The sequence below is a fragment of the Hydractinia symbiolongicarpus genome, chromosome 3 (genome assembly GCF_029227915.1).
Source record: "Hydractinia symbiolongicarpus strain clone_291-10 chromosome 3, HSymV2.1, whole genome shotgun sequence".
Taxonomy (NCBI): Eukaryota; Metazoa; Cnidaria; class Hydrozoa; order Anthoathecata; family Hydractiniidae; genus Hydractinia; species Hydractinia symbiolongicarpus.
This window is the reverse complement of record NC_079877.1, coordinates 31,125,199-31,143,551: the sequence shown is the minus strand read 5'-3', so window position 1 is coordinate 31,143,551 and position 18,353 is coordinate 31,125,199. Positions and strand designations below refer to the sequence as shown.

The window sequence follows — 18,353 nt, the reverse complement described above, 5'->3', positions numbered from 1 at the left end:
GCCGGACCGTATAGGGTTAATCAGACACATCAATCATAGCAGAAACTCCAAATGCTTATGGACAAATTTTTGAAACAGCCTCCAGCCCTCTCATTTCTATCATATCTGTAGAAATGGCTTTAGACCAGTTATTATTTTAGTAACAGTATCTTGATCAATTTCTTTATCATTGCTTTTTATGTTAACATCAGTGTCAGAAGGGAATTTTTGAGCAAGAGTACTAGATAACAAAGAAGGAGTTAAAAGTGTTGGAAATAAATAAAGATGGAACATTCTTGTTCTCTTAATAATTTTTTATAGGCATTCAGGATCTGATGCTTCCTTATTTCTTTTATTGCATATATGATGACCTTTTAATGTTTCTTTCATGTTTTACAGACCTGTTTTTTTTAGATTTAAATTGTCCCAATTCGAAATTCATTTTGTTTCTAATGCTTTTTTCCTCAGGAAACCCCCCTATTTAATCATTGTGGGGACTTTCCTTCGACTCCGCTAGTTTTAATAGGACTATGTTCATTAATTATGTAAGTAGCAACATTATTAAAGATAAAGATTTTTGATCCCAGTTCACCCAATGCCGGTCATCGGGTCAAAGTTTTCATTGCTGAAATTCTTAAAACATCTTTTTCTAATAACTTAAATAACCTTTGAAGGAACTTTAACCCTTTTCCACTTACGAATGACCCATATCAATGGCTGAGGAGTGACATATATGCTCGCTTTTGGAAATGAAGACTTAATCAAAATAGATGTAGAGAGTGAAATTATCAGTTTTATTAAAAGTTTTTTTAAGCAGTCGAAAAAAACACGCAATTGCTGGCTTCTCGATATATACTGGCATATACTGGCATGTTAAAGAACTTAGTGATGAGTGTACTTGCATCCCCAAAATTGAGGAAACTGCCATCGTTTTTGTTACAAAACTGGTCACAAATGCTTGTTAGCACATTAAAGGAAGATCAGTATAAATAGAATTTGTATGGTGTCATTCCTTCCAAAACTAAAAAAATGATGATGAAAATACAGTAGCAGATTTTCTTAACTATTTTACCAGATGTTCTCTTGATAACCTGTGGCCTCAGAAGGTTAGTATGAAAAGAATCACCAACATTTCTTTTTATTTTAGTTTTTATAAACTTTACTTAAAAATAATGTTATTAGTTTTAGAGTTATCGCTAAGTTCCATTTCAAGTCTCCTTAGGACATTAAGTTGTTTTTGTTAAAAACTCTATGACGACATTAGAATAACATGAGACCGTTTCCATTAACAACAGCGCTTACTTTTCATTAAGACGTTTACTTGCATCAAACATCTATTTGTTATAATTTAAATCGAATTAAGCGAACCCTTAAATCGAAATCAGAACGAGTAGAAAGCAGCTTCGGCGTTCTTAAGTAAGTTAACGATAGCATTTAACAGGAAACCGCAATTCAGAATTGATGTCATCAAATGTTTAAAAAATTACAAGTACTTGATAACAACGTAACGCTGACAGGCAAGATGTAAACAAGAAAAGTTTTTGTTTATTTTTACTGGAGCTTTTCCAAGACGAAGTATTCTCTTTTGATTTCGATAGCTATACAAGAAGATAAAAAGAACTGACTTTCAATGTAAACAAACATTCACGATAGCATTGACAGTAACAAAGTCTAAATAAATATTTTGAAGTAATAGTTCAAACGAGGAAACAATATTCTGGTGTAAGTTCTGTTCCAAATGCAACATACAGTTAGTTCTAAAGCAAAATAAATTCCTGGTGTTATCTATATACTAATAGCAAAGTTTAAAGAAAAGAAGAAAGGAAAAGTAGCAAAAGATCATCGAACATGTTTAGCTACTTGTGCAAATATTAGTGAAGCCTCGACAAGGCTCATTATTATGTACAGAAAATCATGTGCTTCATTAAAGTGTTATGTGGGTCGCGGTACTTCTTTAATGTTATTACGTCACATTTCATATTTTCAATCTGTTGGCATATTTTAAAACATTTACCTTGCCATGGCTTGTTTGTTTGTTCATGTGTGTTTTTCATTGGTGGCTTACCTGGATTTTTTGGTTTCAAGTATTCATTCTTGACGAATGTTCCCAGGGATTTATAATGTGAGAGAGTATTGCTTAAGTTCGGCTTTGTTTAATTTAATGTTGGAGATGCTTTTAGTGTGTTGTTTGCATTTAAGTCTGTTGAAGCTATTTTGCATGTTACAAAGTGTTGGTAATCTTACCGAAACTGTGAGCTAATAAATAAGGTTATAAAATTATTTGCGGATTCAAAATCCATGAAGTGAATAAAAAAATAATAGTTTAGTTTTAGTAATCAAATTCTAAATAATTAGAGGTGTAAGACCTGCAGTTTCGTTATCACATAGACAAGGTGTCCCTTTTAAAGCATTTCTAATTATGTCACTACGAAAATTTTAAGTGCTTATAACTTAACAGCTAATGATTCTTAGCTCGGTTTTTTTGTCTCTTTTTTAACGGTTTATTGCAGACAGTCGACATTGAACATCTTGAGTACGGTCTAACCATTGAACTAAGAGCAAATGGGAAATAATCACACAAAGGATTTGAAACTATCTAATTCTAATTTAGCGTCTAACAAATCTGGGGATTGTTTCCGGGATAATTTTTTTACATCAAATCCTAACCTTCTAAAACAGAGTGTTTATACTTCTCCTAAAAAGCATCCTTTTTTATTTATTTATTTATTTACCCAATAATTATGCATTTTTTTATTTATTTTAGTTTGTTTTTGTTACATTTTCTCCGTCACAAGACGCAAATGTTTACAATAATATTTTAACTTGCACAATAGATTCCTGAATCCTTAAGATATTTGAGAACCTGAGCTTAAGAGTCTTGAGCAAACACAAACAAATGAGAATAGGTCTTAAGATGAGAGCTTAAGTGTCTTAGCTTAAGATAAGAACGAACACATCTCAAGAACGTGTGATTGTAGTAAACAAAATTGAGTAAGGCGAATTAGATAGAAATATAATCCTTGTAAGATTTTTTTTAACTCATGGAGCCAGTTATTTATATGGCTTTTGAAATCGTTTTAGTTGTAAAGATGAAATTATCTGGTACATCGTTGACTAGAGAAGTCAATAAAGTCACGCATCGTGAAAACAACAAAGAGAGTGACTATTTACACCAGGACTCAGGTGGAGATGATGCCTTCAAAACAACAAGAAGTTTTAAAAAGTCTATCTTACCAAAACCTAGACCGACAGTGTTTCGAAAATACCGACCACAAGACGTCGACACGTACATCAAACCGTTACGTCACTTAAAAGGTCGCGAAGTTAGACGCTATACGAACATAAACGAGCTTCAAACCAATGGGAGCCGATTTAAAATCTTACTTGAAGTCTTTAACCGGCGTGCAGTTCGACCAATCAGAAAACAAATTGGAAAGGCAAGCGTAGAGATGTTGTGTGATTATTTTTTTGAATGCGTCGGACAAGCTGGAGTGTCTTCCCGACACTGCACTCAATGTTGCGACGTGAATAAATCTCATATTAAGTACGATTGGTATTTTATTGATTTAGTTGAGATTTCACAAGAAAGAACTGTTTTATGTTTAGACTGTATGACTTCTGTTGTAAACAAACACGTGCAAGGTGATATGAACTCAATAAAGGAAGAATTGAACAGGCTTAGAAAAAAGCAGCCGTGCGGTGTTTATATTGATTCTTACTTAATCTCATGTGGATATTGATACGGGCGATAACTCAACTTCTTAAGAAATCATATTCTCAATTCGGCTTTGTTAGAACGTAGCGGATTATTGCGCATGTTATTATTATACTTATTATACTCATCCCCTTTCACCAACACCTCATAGTGTAAAAAGCACACACCTCGTGCATGCGACATAAAAAGGTGTGCATAATATCTGTCTTATTTTCATTTGATTTTCCCAAAAGTTTCTTTCTATATTTTCATATCAACCTTCTTCTTTTTCTTGTCTTTTGTTTACATCCGAGCTGTTGTTGACACATAGATTTAGGTATATTTTCGACATACACATTTTTTATAAAAGATCAAATTTTTTACTTGAACCTCAATGATTGTATATTTTGGAATATAGATTAATATTTCTGACTGGCTGAAAGTCCACGAATAATTACTCACCTTAAAATTCCTCATCAAACGACTTATTAACTGTGTAAGCGCTTAACCCTATTCGGTTCAGGGGCGGGTTCCGGTTTCAAAAAACCGGATTTTCGGGCAAATTTTTGGCATTTTTTTATGCGATACACGTGAAAATCGAAAAATATGTTAAATAACTTTTATTTAGCTTTCAGAAACTTCGAACAGAATGCAAAAATTCGCTGTGGAACAAAAGTAATTAAATTTTAAGTAGATAGTGACATTTTTAACAAAATTCAAGCTTCTGATGACGTCACAAAAAATGTGCTGATGCAAGCAAAAATTTATTGCTGCCATTTTGTTCCTTTTATGACGTACTATAAGTGTGCAAAGTTTGATTCAATTTTAACAACCCTAAGAAAAGTTATTGACGTAATAAGGCTTGCATATCGCCTTAAATATAACGTGTTCTACGTATGTAGTTAAGTATGGGAAAAAGCATCAGATGGCAATCATCAGGCTTCAAATCGAAAACAGCGTCTAAATTCTCTAGTACGCACACACAGTAAAATGATTTCCGCCAGGAAGGTCTGAAATTAAAAATGCGTGAATCTAATACAGAAACACCATGTGTAACTACATGTGGCGAAAAAATTCGTAATTGTGTCGATATCAATTAGGATAGAGCTTTCAGTATATTTAAGGAATGGACACTAGCCTGTCTAGCTCAGAATCAAGAGGACTGTATTTGTTTGAGTTATTTTACAACTAAAAATTGTTTACATGTCACGTGGTTAAGTAAACTTCGTACCCAATCCACTATCTTTCACATTAACCGCTTATCACGTAAGTGCAATGGAATGAATGTTTTTGAATGTTTGTTTGAAGTTCCACTGCAAAAAAAAAAGTGAACTTTCAAATGTTTATGGCTTGCAACAACCGTAGCGTGCCAAACTGAGAATATCCAAATGGTTAGGAGACGTACTTCAATCCTTTTAGTTTTTCTTAAAATGTTGGAAAAATTGGACCGTGGTTCTTCATAGGAGATAAAAGTTTTTCTTCACGTTGAAATAAAAAGTAGGTTTTGTTCTCTTCTTTTCATTAATATTTTGTTTAAAAAAAAAGCAAAAAGAAACAATAGGTCAAACAGGAATTCTATTTGGCAAAGTTTAAAAACTTTAATAATTAAAATGAAAAATTCGCAAATATGCTTTTCTGTCTCTATAAGAGATGACAGTCCTCGTCACATTAAAAAATTAAAGAGAATGTGCTATTATATACAACGATGAAGGGCTCAGCATGCTGTTGTCAGCATGCTGAAGTCAGCAGCGAGGATCTCAATAAAACAATAGTTACGTGGTCTGAGGCAAGGGTTAGGAATTTAAAAATAGGAGCATGTTGTAAATTACCAACAAAGCAGTAAGAAGAGGACAAAATCATCAATTTTTGTTTTGTATTTTTGTAAATACATTCAAAGTGAAAAGTACAAAGTACTGAATGTCGAAATAAATATTAAATATCAGTAAGGTAAAGTATAGTATACAAAATATATGCTGTAAAAATAGTCAATAAAATGTTCATCAACTGCTTGCAAGGATAGACCGACTTTAAAACGAACTTAGTTCCTCTCCGCACATTGCCTAAAGAGCGCATTTAAATTTTAATTTTTCTTTAGTGTTAGTCGAACTCTTCTTTTCATAATCTTTAATGGCTGTCGACCAAAAGCAATGTCCAAAGAGTTAAATGGCGAAAATATTACTTTTTTTGACCTCTTTTTGTTAAGTTAGCCATAACCAGGCCCAATGTCGTGAAAGATGCGAAGATAACCGAATGCATCATTAGCTGCAACATGGTATGCGAAACTGTCATTGTCAAATAAGTAATTATATATACATGATATACTGTCTGTTTCAACGAATCCTGGAGTTTAAAGACGTTGTATAGCTTTTATTTTTAAACAGTGCATCTAGAGATTCTATTTGTCGTTCTATTATCCGGAATAGACGCTAACTTAAGGTTCGATGCTTGGTATAGCCTTAGTAAAATTCATGTTACTAAGAAAGAGTGGAGTTGGCTACATTGGTTTAAAAGAAGCAGTCGTAGAATGGGCGGGGCAACACCCACTGAATGTTATTGTAGAGCCGTCAAGAAAGAAAGTGTCAATCAGTATGGAATTCACAAAGAACGTTAAATTTTTCGTTAATTATTCAAATGTTTTGTTAAGAATTTTACCTGCGGTTGGATTCATTACAAACCCAATATAGGATCCATAGGACCAGCTGTATGTTCCACCCAATCAGCGACGACTTTTCCTGATATTTGCTGATGTTTACTTCCCCAATATCCAACATGCTCTAATTTTTCAGAATGTTCTAAGGTAAGGAAAAATAAGAATGTTACTGGTGCTCTTTTTACCTGTAATCAATTTAATATAACATTTTTCACATACTTCCGCGATTTTCATAAACTTCTAAGAATATTTTTCCTTCTGTTTTCAGTCGCCAAAGGCATTCCTCCCTACAGGGTCTATATCGACAACAGAATTGTACATGTAGTAGTAGTAGGGAGCCGTTTAATACAGTGTTTTTTAAAATCACGGTCAAACTCTCATAAAAAATATCATACAGAATTTTGTTTGTGACGTCACAGCTGTTCATCACATCTCATCACGACAAAATCTGCTGATCATCAGCAAAAATCCGCTGATCATCAACGCATGCGCAGAAAGGCTTGAAATCTGTGTATAAGAAAGGAGATGGGTTGGTTTAAGAATGCCATCAACAAACTATATAGCACCGTGTCTGCACCAGTGGCAGCAACTCGCAACGCTCTTGTTGATCGACTACAGAGTGCGCGGGATACTGTTGCCTTCTACCAGAACAAAGCAAAGGAAAAAATTTAGAGAGGGACAACGCTTCACGACGAAATCGAAGAGAAGACAAGGGAAGATTATACGGAGGACATTGAACATCAGGGTGTTGAAGACGATGTACAAATGCTGGAAGATGGAAGTATAGTCAAAAATGGCGGTTCAAAAACCATTTAAATAGCCCCCTAACAAACACAATTATGGAATAACTTGAACCCCGCATAGAAATGCGCGTTAGGGTTGTGTACAGCTTCAGCTGTGATATTTACAAGGGTGGAGGTGGCGTGCTTGATAACCACAAAACCAAGAGCTCCATGTCGCTATCAGGCATGGTGGAAATCGAAGCCTTCCTTGAAGAATGCGAGATGAAACGTCTTTATTTAGACAATGGCGAGTTCTGGAGTAAGGGTTATTTACCATTGGCCAGGACCACTGAGACCCTAGGAGCATATGAGGGAAATTTGTCTTTGATCACGTACAGATCAAGGTGATAAGTACGCCTAAACCCTTTGGGATGCGGCCCTCTCCCGGGTTGGTTGCGGAAAAATAGGTACATTTACGCCTTGGATGGAAAAGAAGAACGAACGGACAACTTATGTTTCCGGAGGTACTTAGCGGTAAGAGATAGGGTCAACGTAAAACGAGGAACAAGCATTATGGCGACTCGTCTATGGGTAAAAGCAGTACAAAAAGGGTTTAGACATTATCAATATGGGTATGTTGGATGGCCACTGTTTTTACATCAAGGATTTAGATAGGGTAACCAAACACTGGGAATGCAAGGTTTGTAGCCGAGTTTTTAACAAGGCCTGGAATATCACGCGGCATAAGAGGAACGAATGAGGGGGCTCCAGACGACGATTATCTGCAAAGGGGGGGGGGAGGTCAAACGTATACCAGGCAGAGGGAAGAATGTCTTTTATGATGAGGGTTTTAGCTACGATGTCTCAAAATGGAACGAATACATGTCAAACAAAACCGGAAGACATATCCATCATGCACTCTGTGGGCATGGTTGTGAACGTGTTATCCGTGATGGTAAAAAAGAATGGGAAGTGGACGGCTATGAGCCTATTTCAAAGACCGTTTACGAGTACAACGGTTGTGAGTGGCACAGATGTCCCTGTCTGTCCGAGAGAACCAAAGCGGACAAGACTCGTTATAGTGCAATCCTGTCTAAGGAAAGGATGATATTGGAAAAGGGGTGCAACCTCATCACAGCCTAGGAATTTGAGAAACCAACCAAAATCAAGAGGTACTTTTAGAAGGAATTCAAACCCTATCCCCATCATATTGTATTTGACTTTGAAGCTCTCCTATCACCCTTATATTACCACCAAACCTCTGATCTAACATGCCTTTCAATACATGTTCCCGTCAGTGTTGGTATTGCTGATAATTTGAATAACCAACATTCATTGAGCACGAAAATCCCAAGGTCTTTGTTAAACAGTTTGTGGAGGAGCTGGAAAAGAGGCGTGCCTTCATTGTGAAAGAGGTCGAGAGAATGTACTCGAAGCCTGACGACTTTGACATGCGCTGTGGCGCACGAGGATTTTTATAGTCGTCTAAGTGGGAAAAACATGCCCTCTTGCGAAGAGTACAAGACCTTCTGCGCTGAGTTTTGCAGACAAGGCTGCGTAACCATGATGGACTGGCTGCGCGAGTACAATCTATCTGATGTGGCACCGTTCATTGAAGCTGTGGAAAAAACGAGGTTGGAGTATTACAATGACGAGATAGACATTTTGAAGAATGCGGTAAGTATTCCAGATGTATCGATGCGCTACGAGTTGAACAAACCCTACGGCTGAACCCCAAGTTGGAGCTATATGCTCCAGGTGAACCTTGTAGGCACAAGTGCGAAGACTCTTACTATAGCAAGACTTGTAAGGCCTGCAAAGAGGTACGTAAAGCATATGAAAAATGTACGAGGAATGAGGCCTACGACCTTTTGCGTATTCTGTGGATACCATGAAATAGACGTGTAGGGTATCAGATTTCAAGTGTATAAAGGACCCCACAAGTGCAAGACCATTCTAGGGTACGATGTAAATATATTCTACCCGAGTAACCTGATGCAAGACTTTCCCTGTGGGAAGGAAAAGCTGATCAAGGTGACTACACCATCATCAGAAATCAATGTCGAGATACTAACGCGAGGTGTGCGAGATGGATCGCTCTTCAGCTTTGCACAGTTCGATATCGAGGTACCTAAAAATCTCCGTGACAAATTCCCCTGTTTGTGGTCAAATTCTCTAGCATATGCACGAGTACTTGAAAAATACGGGGCGCAAGCGTGTTACGGGTGCGCGTAAGCTTCTAGGTTTGCTAAAATCAGAAAAGATCTTGCACCTTTGTTGAAATGGTAGCTTGACAATGGGCTGAAAGTGACTGCTTTTCACCAGTTCCTCAAGTACATTCTGGGTAAGAAATTTGCATGGTTTCCTGAGGAGATTGCCAGGGCACGACGACAGGCCGATAAAGATCCTAATAAACGTATTACAGGGGATACGACCAAGTTAAAAGGCAACAGCTTTTACGGCAAGATGATTGAAGACTTAGCGAGACATGCAGATGCTACGTTTACGAGGGATGAAAAGGAGGTTGATGCACCCCTCCGAAGTCCATACCTCGAGGACCTTGAAAATATTGGAAATGTGTATGAGCTGAGAAGGGGAAAACACAAGTGTAGTATCGATAGAGCCTACAAGTGTGGTATCGCAGTAGATCAACTCCCTTAGTTGCGCATGCTCGAATTTTACTATGATTTTCTGTACAAGTACGTGGTTCATCTACGAAGTACATCTACATGGACACTAACAGTGCCTATTTTAACATCTCTGAGGAAGAAGTGCGGGATGTCGTTTGCCCGAATTGCTTGACGAGTACGACAAGGACGTGAAAACTGGCTCGTCAATGATAACTACCCGAGTCGAACAGGAGGGCTATTCAAGTTAGAATTTATAGAATTTCGGATGGCTGCCCTGACTGCCAAGTGCTACTTCGTTGACGGAAAAAAGGGTACGACATTTTCGTTCAAAGGGATGTCAAAAAAGCAAAATGCCGTGACTTGGTCTAGGTACATGAGGACGTTAAAGAGTGGTACAGACATGGCGAAAAACGTAGGTATTCGGGAACGATTTTATTCGATGACTACGCGATCAAGCAGGGCTGGTACAAGCGTTCCCTAATACCTCCGAAATGGGCTTGTAAAGCAATAAATGATAGACATTGCCAAAATTGATAAGGAATTTCAAGGCTCTCGGCAAGACGAAAATTACCTACGTTTATACACTCTGTTTTGTAAAGACATTGTACCTCGGTACATTGAGCTTTTAAAAACACCCATTAAGATACCCTTTTTTAACCTCACACCCTGTCCTGTTTCTCAGGAAAAGGGCGACTTGTCAAGAGGTATCGCAAAATATTGCGGTACGAACGCGGTATGAGACTTCGTCCGCAGGTGCAAAAATCGTAGTCATGACAGCCATGCCATTCAACAGCTTTGTTGCACATGTCCTGTGTCTTGAAGCGGTATGGTACAAATTCGAGCATCAAGCGATCCTCCTCAACAGCCTTGTTGCATATGTTTTGCTTTTTGAAAAGATCCGGCACATACTCTAACATATAGGCCTTCTCTCCCACAGCCTTGTTGCACATGTCCTGTGTTTTGATCTTCTATGTTGCGTATTTGAACCAATATGGCACATATATAAGCTTGTAGGGCTTATTTTCAACAGCCCTGTTCCACAGAGCTTGCGTTTTGAATAGGCCTGATATGTACTTGAACTATGCTTGAACCAACTCATCTTCTCTTTGCGTACATGATTTAACTTTGTGGGGTGGTCAATAGGATCACCTTCTCCTACGTTGATGATGAGCGATGGTCAATATGCTGAGCCTTGCTGCGTTGATGATCAGCTGATTTTTTGTGTTAATGCGCACGCGTTGATGATCAGCGGATTTTTGCTGATGATCAGCGGATTTTGTCGTGATGAGGTGTGATGAACAGCTGTGACGTCACAAACAAAATTCTGTATGATATTTTTTATGAGAGTTGTATTGAACGGCTCCTTCTACTACTCATGTAGATACTTGTATATAATCTGAATTGACAATCCTGTATAAATATTTGCAAAATAAATAAATAAAATCATTTGTTTCTGTGGCTCGTTTCCTGCAATCAGCAAGTGGGTAGATTATTTTTAGAAATTCCGCTTCGTATGCGTCAGAGACTTTCTCCAAATTGATCGACCTAATAAATTCATCCAATTTCAAAAGAACATGGCCTAAATTCATCTCCGCGGCTTTGACAGAATCTTATGTATTCTATAATATAGTCGTTAACCCGTGGAAATATCCAAGGATTCGCCCGTCCTTTTTATAGCGCATTGCGTGCGTCTCGCTACCTGTGCAGCTAAGCTACCATTTTGCGTGACAGACGGACGGATAGACGGACAGACGTATGCGGGTATTATAATATAGATATAAAGCGATGTATTTTTAGGTGATATTGAGTTTTGAAAATATGAAGACGTGCTGTGAAAGATGCTAACGTAAGCATGGAAGATTGTCAACTCCCAGTGAGTTCTTCATGCCACGCAATTTTAGTAACACGAAAAAGAACAAACACAGGAATAATTGATGATGTGTTTTAGATTTAGTTTGCGCGTGGTGGAGACGTTAGTATAATAGGTCAATATAACAATTATTTTTAGCAACCTCAAATTTACCTTATGTTGCTTTGTCTACCATTTTTAGTCGCACGTGTTCATGAGAAACGTTTTGAAAAAGTACACGACTAATTCACAAAAAACTGAAACATACAAAAATCTACACCAACGAATAAATAGGATTGTTTATTTTCTGTTTACACCCAAAAAGTGGGACAAAAAAGTTGAAAATTAAAAGAAGATTCCGCAACCCTTTACCCTTACATAACAACGTTTGTAATTGATGACGAAAATGAGAGTTGTTGGAGAACAGACACAGCAATAAAATTAAATAAAGACCTTTTGATAAGACTAATTAAGGTAATATTCCATTAAGCTTGTTTAAAAGAATAATTGTGAAGTTCGTGGCATAAGTAACTTTCCTAACACGCATTACCTAGCATGAAAAAAATTTCCTGAGGTTAGCAATTTTGTTGCGAGGGCATTATATCTTTAACAACACGCAGTTTTACTGCGGTAACAATAGTAAAAAATGTCCATTTAGATTAGGGACAATGAGATCTTGAGAATGCGTCCCGCAAATAAGCAAATAAAAAGAATATTTTACTAGCCCATAAGGAAAAATCCACTTGGGCAAAAAAACAATGGAAAATATGTTATTTCAGATTTTCTGCTGACGTCAGCAGTGCAGATCCCCCAAGAAAATTGGCGAAATTTAATTTATTTTTTGTCTGTAATGTGTAGAGGTTGAAACAATGATCAAAATAATGTACAGGATCATATGTCCTCGACGAACGCCTAAGGAGATATCGCAGATTAATAATTTTGCTGAAGTCAGCAAAGACCCGCAAATACAAAAAAAATTCATTTTAGAAATTTTTATACCTGTCGCCTTTATCGTTTAACTCTTGAAACGTTGATCAAGAAAATGTATAGGATCATGTATCTTTGACAAACGGTTGCAGAGATATTGTGGTTTAAAGGTTTGTTAAAGACGTCATCAACCCGTCCATTCCGAAATGGATTCGAAGACCCAGGTTTGGGCATCTTACCCAAATTGGAGTTATCTAATTACCCACGCGTTGGAATTGCTTCATTAATTTAAAGTAAGGTGTTGACGTTAAGGTAGTGATATTGACGTCGCGCTGTAACGTCAGAAAAATTACAAAAAAGACATAAGTTTTTCGGCTATACAAGGGAACATGAACACATCCACTTTGCCTGTTACAAACACACAGACACACTCTCCGTATTAATATAATTTTAATATGATTTTATTACGGTTCTTTTTACTTTGTCTCTTTAGCAATATCACATGGCAATATCACGCAACCGATCAGAATTCGCGGTCCATATTGGGACAAAAAACATTTTTGGTAACTTGGAATTACTGTTAAACTTTACACAGTTTACCAACTATTCAACCTAATACACGATGCGTGTATTACAGAACTTCCTCAACTGGAAATGTTGCTTAATTGAAAGAGCGTGCTTACAGAACTTCCACTGGAAGTATTTGTATCACAATCATTACGATCTAAGAATTAAATACTATTTGTGAGATTAACATTGTCGTGTAAAGGGATATTTTAAAATTGCAATGTGAATTTGTCAATGCTTAGTGTCTCATCTCCTCAGTCTTAATGTGTTCAATGCTATATATGCACTCTATTTTAATGACTCGGTGCTCAATATATGCATAAAACTTCTTATCATGAATTAGGTCGTACCGAGTAAGTTGCATTCTATTCTTTCAAATTTTTGCGTGTCGGCCCCGGAATTCCTCAGGCATGATAAATTTCATATTTAAATCCGTCTTTCTATTGGCTTTTTCAGTATTTAATTACGTCATATCCGTGTAGGTGATACAGTTTACTAATCAATGCGCATGCGCCAACCTCGTTCTTAGGAATTCTTTTCGGTTACAAAACGCTCTCGGTTACTATTGGATTTTTATATTTGTAGAAAACAAGTCCTTAAGTTGTTCAAGTGTTCAATGGGTTTTGTTTTTATCCTGATTTGAAAGGGAGGTAGAACAGACAGAATATGCAATTGAATTTCTCAGCAAGATTGTTAATTAAAATTTAAAGTTTTCCTTTCACAGTATTTGATACATTATATAAATAATTCAATGATGGTGTACCATTAATTAGCACTAAGTCAATGTAAGGATACAGATTAAAGTAATTTTGTACTTTCTTGTTTACTACAAGACGAACAAGTCAGGAATGGAGTCCAAGCTTTGGTATTTGTGTTGGACAGCACTTCTAAATTCAGGTTTTTTTAATGCCTTACTTTCTTGTATCTCTTATATCTCTTTCTTGTATATCTTGCCTCTTTGTATTTTATTTTTGTTTATCCTTTTTACGGGAATTCTTGCGGTTTTGATGAGATCTCTGTGAGTAGGTTCAAAATTTCTAAGTTTTTGAAAAAAAAGGAGGCAAAAAGCCTTTTTATATTTTTATCATGTGTAATTTGATATTTGTTTGATTGGTGGAGTTTTTCTTATCAAACTTCTCACACGGGAAATCTCTCTAACTTGGTCTTTCCAACATTTTCAACTATTTTTCAAAGGTTTGATATTCGATTGATAATCAAAACCGAAAGAGAAATGATTGAAACAATTCTCCAATAGCAAAAAATGCATGTAACCACATTTCGAGTTTTTATATAGGTGTTACTGCCAAAACATTTAAATGCAGATCCCTAGCCACCATTGACGTTACTCCAGAAAGACGATATATTGCGGATGTGAAGATATACGAACCAACAGAGCACACCCTCATCGCTTCGTTGTATCCAAACATGAAAATTTTCACAAACACAAGTTACACAGAGAAATCAAGGTTGTTTTGTTATACGTTCAGCACAAAGGCAAACTGCAGTCCAACGAACGCAAACATGACAACGATCATTGATTTTAGCACCAACATCACCTTGCCAATAAATCAATATTTATATATAACCACTACCTTCACCCATGGCGCGATAAAAAAGATTAATCAGACATTGCCATGCGTTCCAGGTATGTTGATGGCATTTCATGTAGGTTTTTTTTTACAAAATATATTTGCTAGATTGTGTTTAAAAGCTTTTCATGCTTTAATGTTTCGAATGAAAGCGTGTTCAAGGCATTTTTTTAATTTAACTAACGATATGTAATTGTGACAGGACCCGAAACTTTTCCTTGAACCATTTGAAACTTTAAATTATTACTTTCTGAGTATCAGACTGATTAGCTATAGCATTAGAATGTTTTGTTATAGTTATCATAACATCTTCTGGCATCAAATTAAATGGAGCAATGGTGATGCTGATGGCAAACGTGTTCTTTTTCATTAACATGCTGTAAAGAGACTACGAAACGGACTGGCAATTTTTAATTCAGTGGCTAACACTGAAATTGAATGATTTGGGCACTAAGTTTATCAGCACTGTTTGTGTTTTTTATTGTTTTTTTAAAGGGTTTGTTTAAACAGTTTTTAAACAGTTTATTTGAAAAAAACTTGTTTTAGCAAAAAAGAGTGTATATTTTGGTTATAACTCGTTATAAATTAATAAATATAACAATATAAATGTCAGAGTATACAATATTCACTTGCTTGTTAATAATTTAACATGATATTTCTAAATAGATGAGAAAGGCGTTGAACTTTGAACACATACTATAACTTCTCATTGTAGTAGTAAATTACCGGGTGAAAATGCCCCTTACTAAAAGACCAGAGGTGCATTGATGCAAACTTTATCTTGAAGTTTATCTAAATTTCTGCAAACAGTTGAAGGCGGCCTTTACAAATAAGAGGTAAAATAGTTCGAAAACCTTGCCTCCATTGTGAAGCATAATTTAAAATCTCTTTGTTCATCAAAACAAACTAACACATGGAAATATTACATTTTATCGAGACGTTAAAAAAGGCTAATTCTTTTGCCGCAAAAATTAAGAGTTATTTGCAAAGTTTTGCACATGTCAGCATTTTTACTGGGGAGATATTCCCCTGAAGCCTGTTGGAAGTATCCATGTCTGCAACCTTTGAGTCTGTCTTTGGAAACATTTTGACGCATGTGTCAGAAATAAAATTAAGAAAATTAGTATTTATTGAATAAAAATGGAAAATATCATAGCTACTCAGTTTGATAAAAAGGAGAGTCAATAAATCGGAATCAGCCCCCGAATAGAATCGGGTTAATAAACCACATAGTAAATACTTATAATTAGATAAGATGAGAAAATCAAGATTGCTTGGGATGAATAAAAAATTTAAAACTTATTATTTGTCTGTGAATATTAAACGCGATGTTATTGATTTCTGCATATGGGAGCAAATAAATAATTTAAGATGAGTATTTTCTAAAAACACTCGTGAACGCTCCATAAAAGTCAATTGAAAATATTAGATTTTCACGAAAGTGCAAAAATTAATAGAGTTCACACAAATAGTTACTTTAACTTTTAAAACGCGGTAATCCAACACATCCAATATTGCATCCTTAATTATTTTCCCTGAACATGTTCGGAGATCCGAATATCTTTGACTTTCTCCAGAAATAAGCGTAAGATGCGTCACATTTAAACACAGCCAACACGAAAAATAAAAAGGCGGGAGAATGAAAAATGTTTAAACGTAGACATTATGGTGCAGGGTTTTGTTACCCTAAGCAGTGTTCCGGAAAATTCAGCCAATCGTCGCTATAGTTAATCATTTTACCAAATGATTTATCAAGATTTAAATCAAAAACCATTTATAAGATGCAAGATGCAAAAAAACTACTTGTCTACCCAAAGAGAGCAGGGCATGTCTTTTCAAAATCTTGTATCTTCCTTTCCAATTCTTTAGTGTGTATAGTTGGCGTTTTTTCAGAAAGCCATGTAAGATAGCTTTACCTTCACAACATTTTAGGGACCGCGGATTAGTTTAGGAGTGACCTCTCTTTATATGTTGTTGTTGTTTTTGTTGTTGTTTTTGTTGTTGTTTTTGTTTTGTAATGGAGTTTGTAAAAATAGCGCTACTACGGAATCGATCTAAAATCGACAAAAAAACTTTTTAAATACTTATGAAGGTTTAGATATTCACAAATTGTAACATTTTAAAATCAACTTTTCAAAGTAGTTTTGCCTTTCTTTGCCGACACAAATTAGTTTCTAGCCTTATGCAGTAAAGGAGTGAAAATATTGGCTTTATTGTGGCTCGTTTGACACGATTGCTCTGGGGTATTTGACATTGTTAGTTTACCAGAAGTAACTTTATTACATGAATGATTTTGGGAAAGTATTTGCTCTTCCTCAAATAGAACATAGTATCTAAATAGATTTTATGTGAAGTAAAGTGTTTTTTCTTCATTAAGATGGTTTACCACCAAATAATGTCTAAATTTTAAGAATTTTCTTTTACCTGTTTTCTGACAGCAAATTCATCTTAGAATACCGTGGCAAGTAGTTCTTATTCCAAATTTCGGTTTTTATTGCGCAATCTGGCACTTTCTCCAACCAACCGCAAATATAAGTGCATAGCAACGCCTATAGCAACCATTTTCGCATTTTTAGACAGCTTTCTTGACCCTCCGTCGATGTTTAATGCTTTGCTGGAAAAGCTGGATGATACTTTAGGGCTTCCTAAGAGATTATATGACAGTTATGAACATTAAATGTGGTGTTCCATACGCAGTCAACAAGCTGGCTTAACGATGCATCTTCCGAAGTGAGCTCGTCAGGGTTTACTTATCATCAATTAGACTTAAGACTTGGTGCTTTTCAGATCGAAATAGTGCTGGCGTACACCTTTTGTCGATCCACAAGTCAAGAATGTCCATAAAATTATCTTTAAACAAGTTTTTTTGCCGTTTAAGTTCAGAATCCACGCAAAACAAGAATTCTCAAGATCGAAGCACCCACGCTTTACAATTTCTTCTGTGGATGCAGACATTAATATTACCTAGTGCTTAACTGAAACCGTTTTCAAATCGAAGTTTTGTCTTTTAGTTATCTTGTCCAGTTTTGCCCTGTTTTATCCTTTTTTCCGTCCAAGAAATACCGCATCAGTTGTCTTGGCGACGACTCAGCCTTAAGAGAATGCGTTTCACTCAATCACTACACGTGACCCTTGAGAAACATACGCGGTCAAAAAGGCGCTTCAAATAGCGCATGTTATTCAGTTTTTTGGTTCAGCGTCGAGCAGCAAAATTTTACCAAGCAACGGGTAACCATGGCAACCAATCAACTAAATTTTGGACTTAATTTTGCCGTACTGTCGCGTACTATGATATTCTCATCAATTAACTTTAGAAAATACAATCCTCTGCGATATAGGTTATTTGGTGGTAAGTCACCTTAAGTCATTTTAAAATTTCACGAAAAAAAAATGCTTTAAAAAAACGAGAGGGGGGGGGGGGTTCTTGCGTCAACTTGAATATATTCAAACTCGCATAATTCTTGCAAAACAGTATCAAATTTTATGAGTAGGGTGACCCTACAAACATTGTAAGCCCGCTTTTCAATAATTCTGGTATGAGATATAATAATCTTGATGTGAGAAATAATTCTGATGTTAGAAATAACTTTGGTATGGAAAATAATTCTGATGTGAGAAAAAATTCTGAAATGGCTGGTCCACGTTTTCTCTTTTAAAGAAAGAGAGAATTTAATTCCACAAATTTTCGAGCTTATACTATCAGGAAATTTGCTAAAATTCCTTTAAATCTATTTTATTAAAAATGT

General features: G+C 36.0%; 1 protein-coding gene across 1 annotated transcript; it reads left to right on the top strand.

Annotated features, from left to right (window-relative positions):
* The first annotated feature begins 13,838 nt into the window (after positions 1-13,838).
* On the top strand, positions 13,839-15,221 carry LOC130635483 (uncharacterized). Its single transcript, XM_057444817.1, has 3 exons — positions 13,839-13,915; positions 14,313-14,663; positions 14,905-15,221. The coding sequence occupies exons 1-3, from the start codon at positions 13,867-13,869 to the stop codon at positions 14,988-14,990; spliced, it is 486 nt and encodes a 161-aa protein (XP_057300800.1). The 5' UTR covers positions 13,839-13,866; the 3' UTR covers positions 14,991-15,221.
* Positions 15,222-18,353: the final 3,132 nt, after the last annotated feature.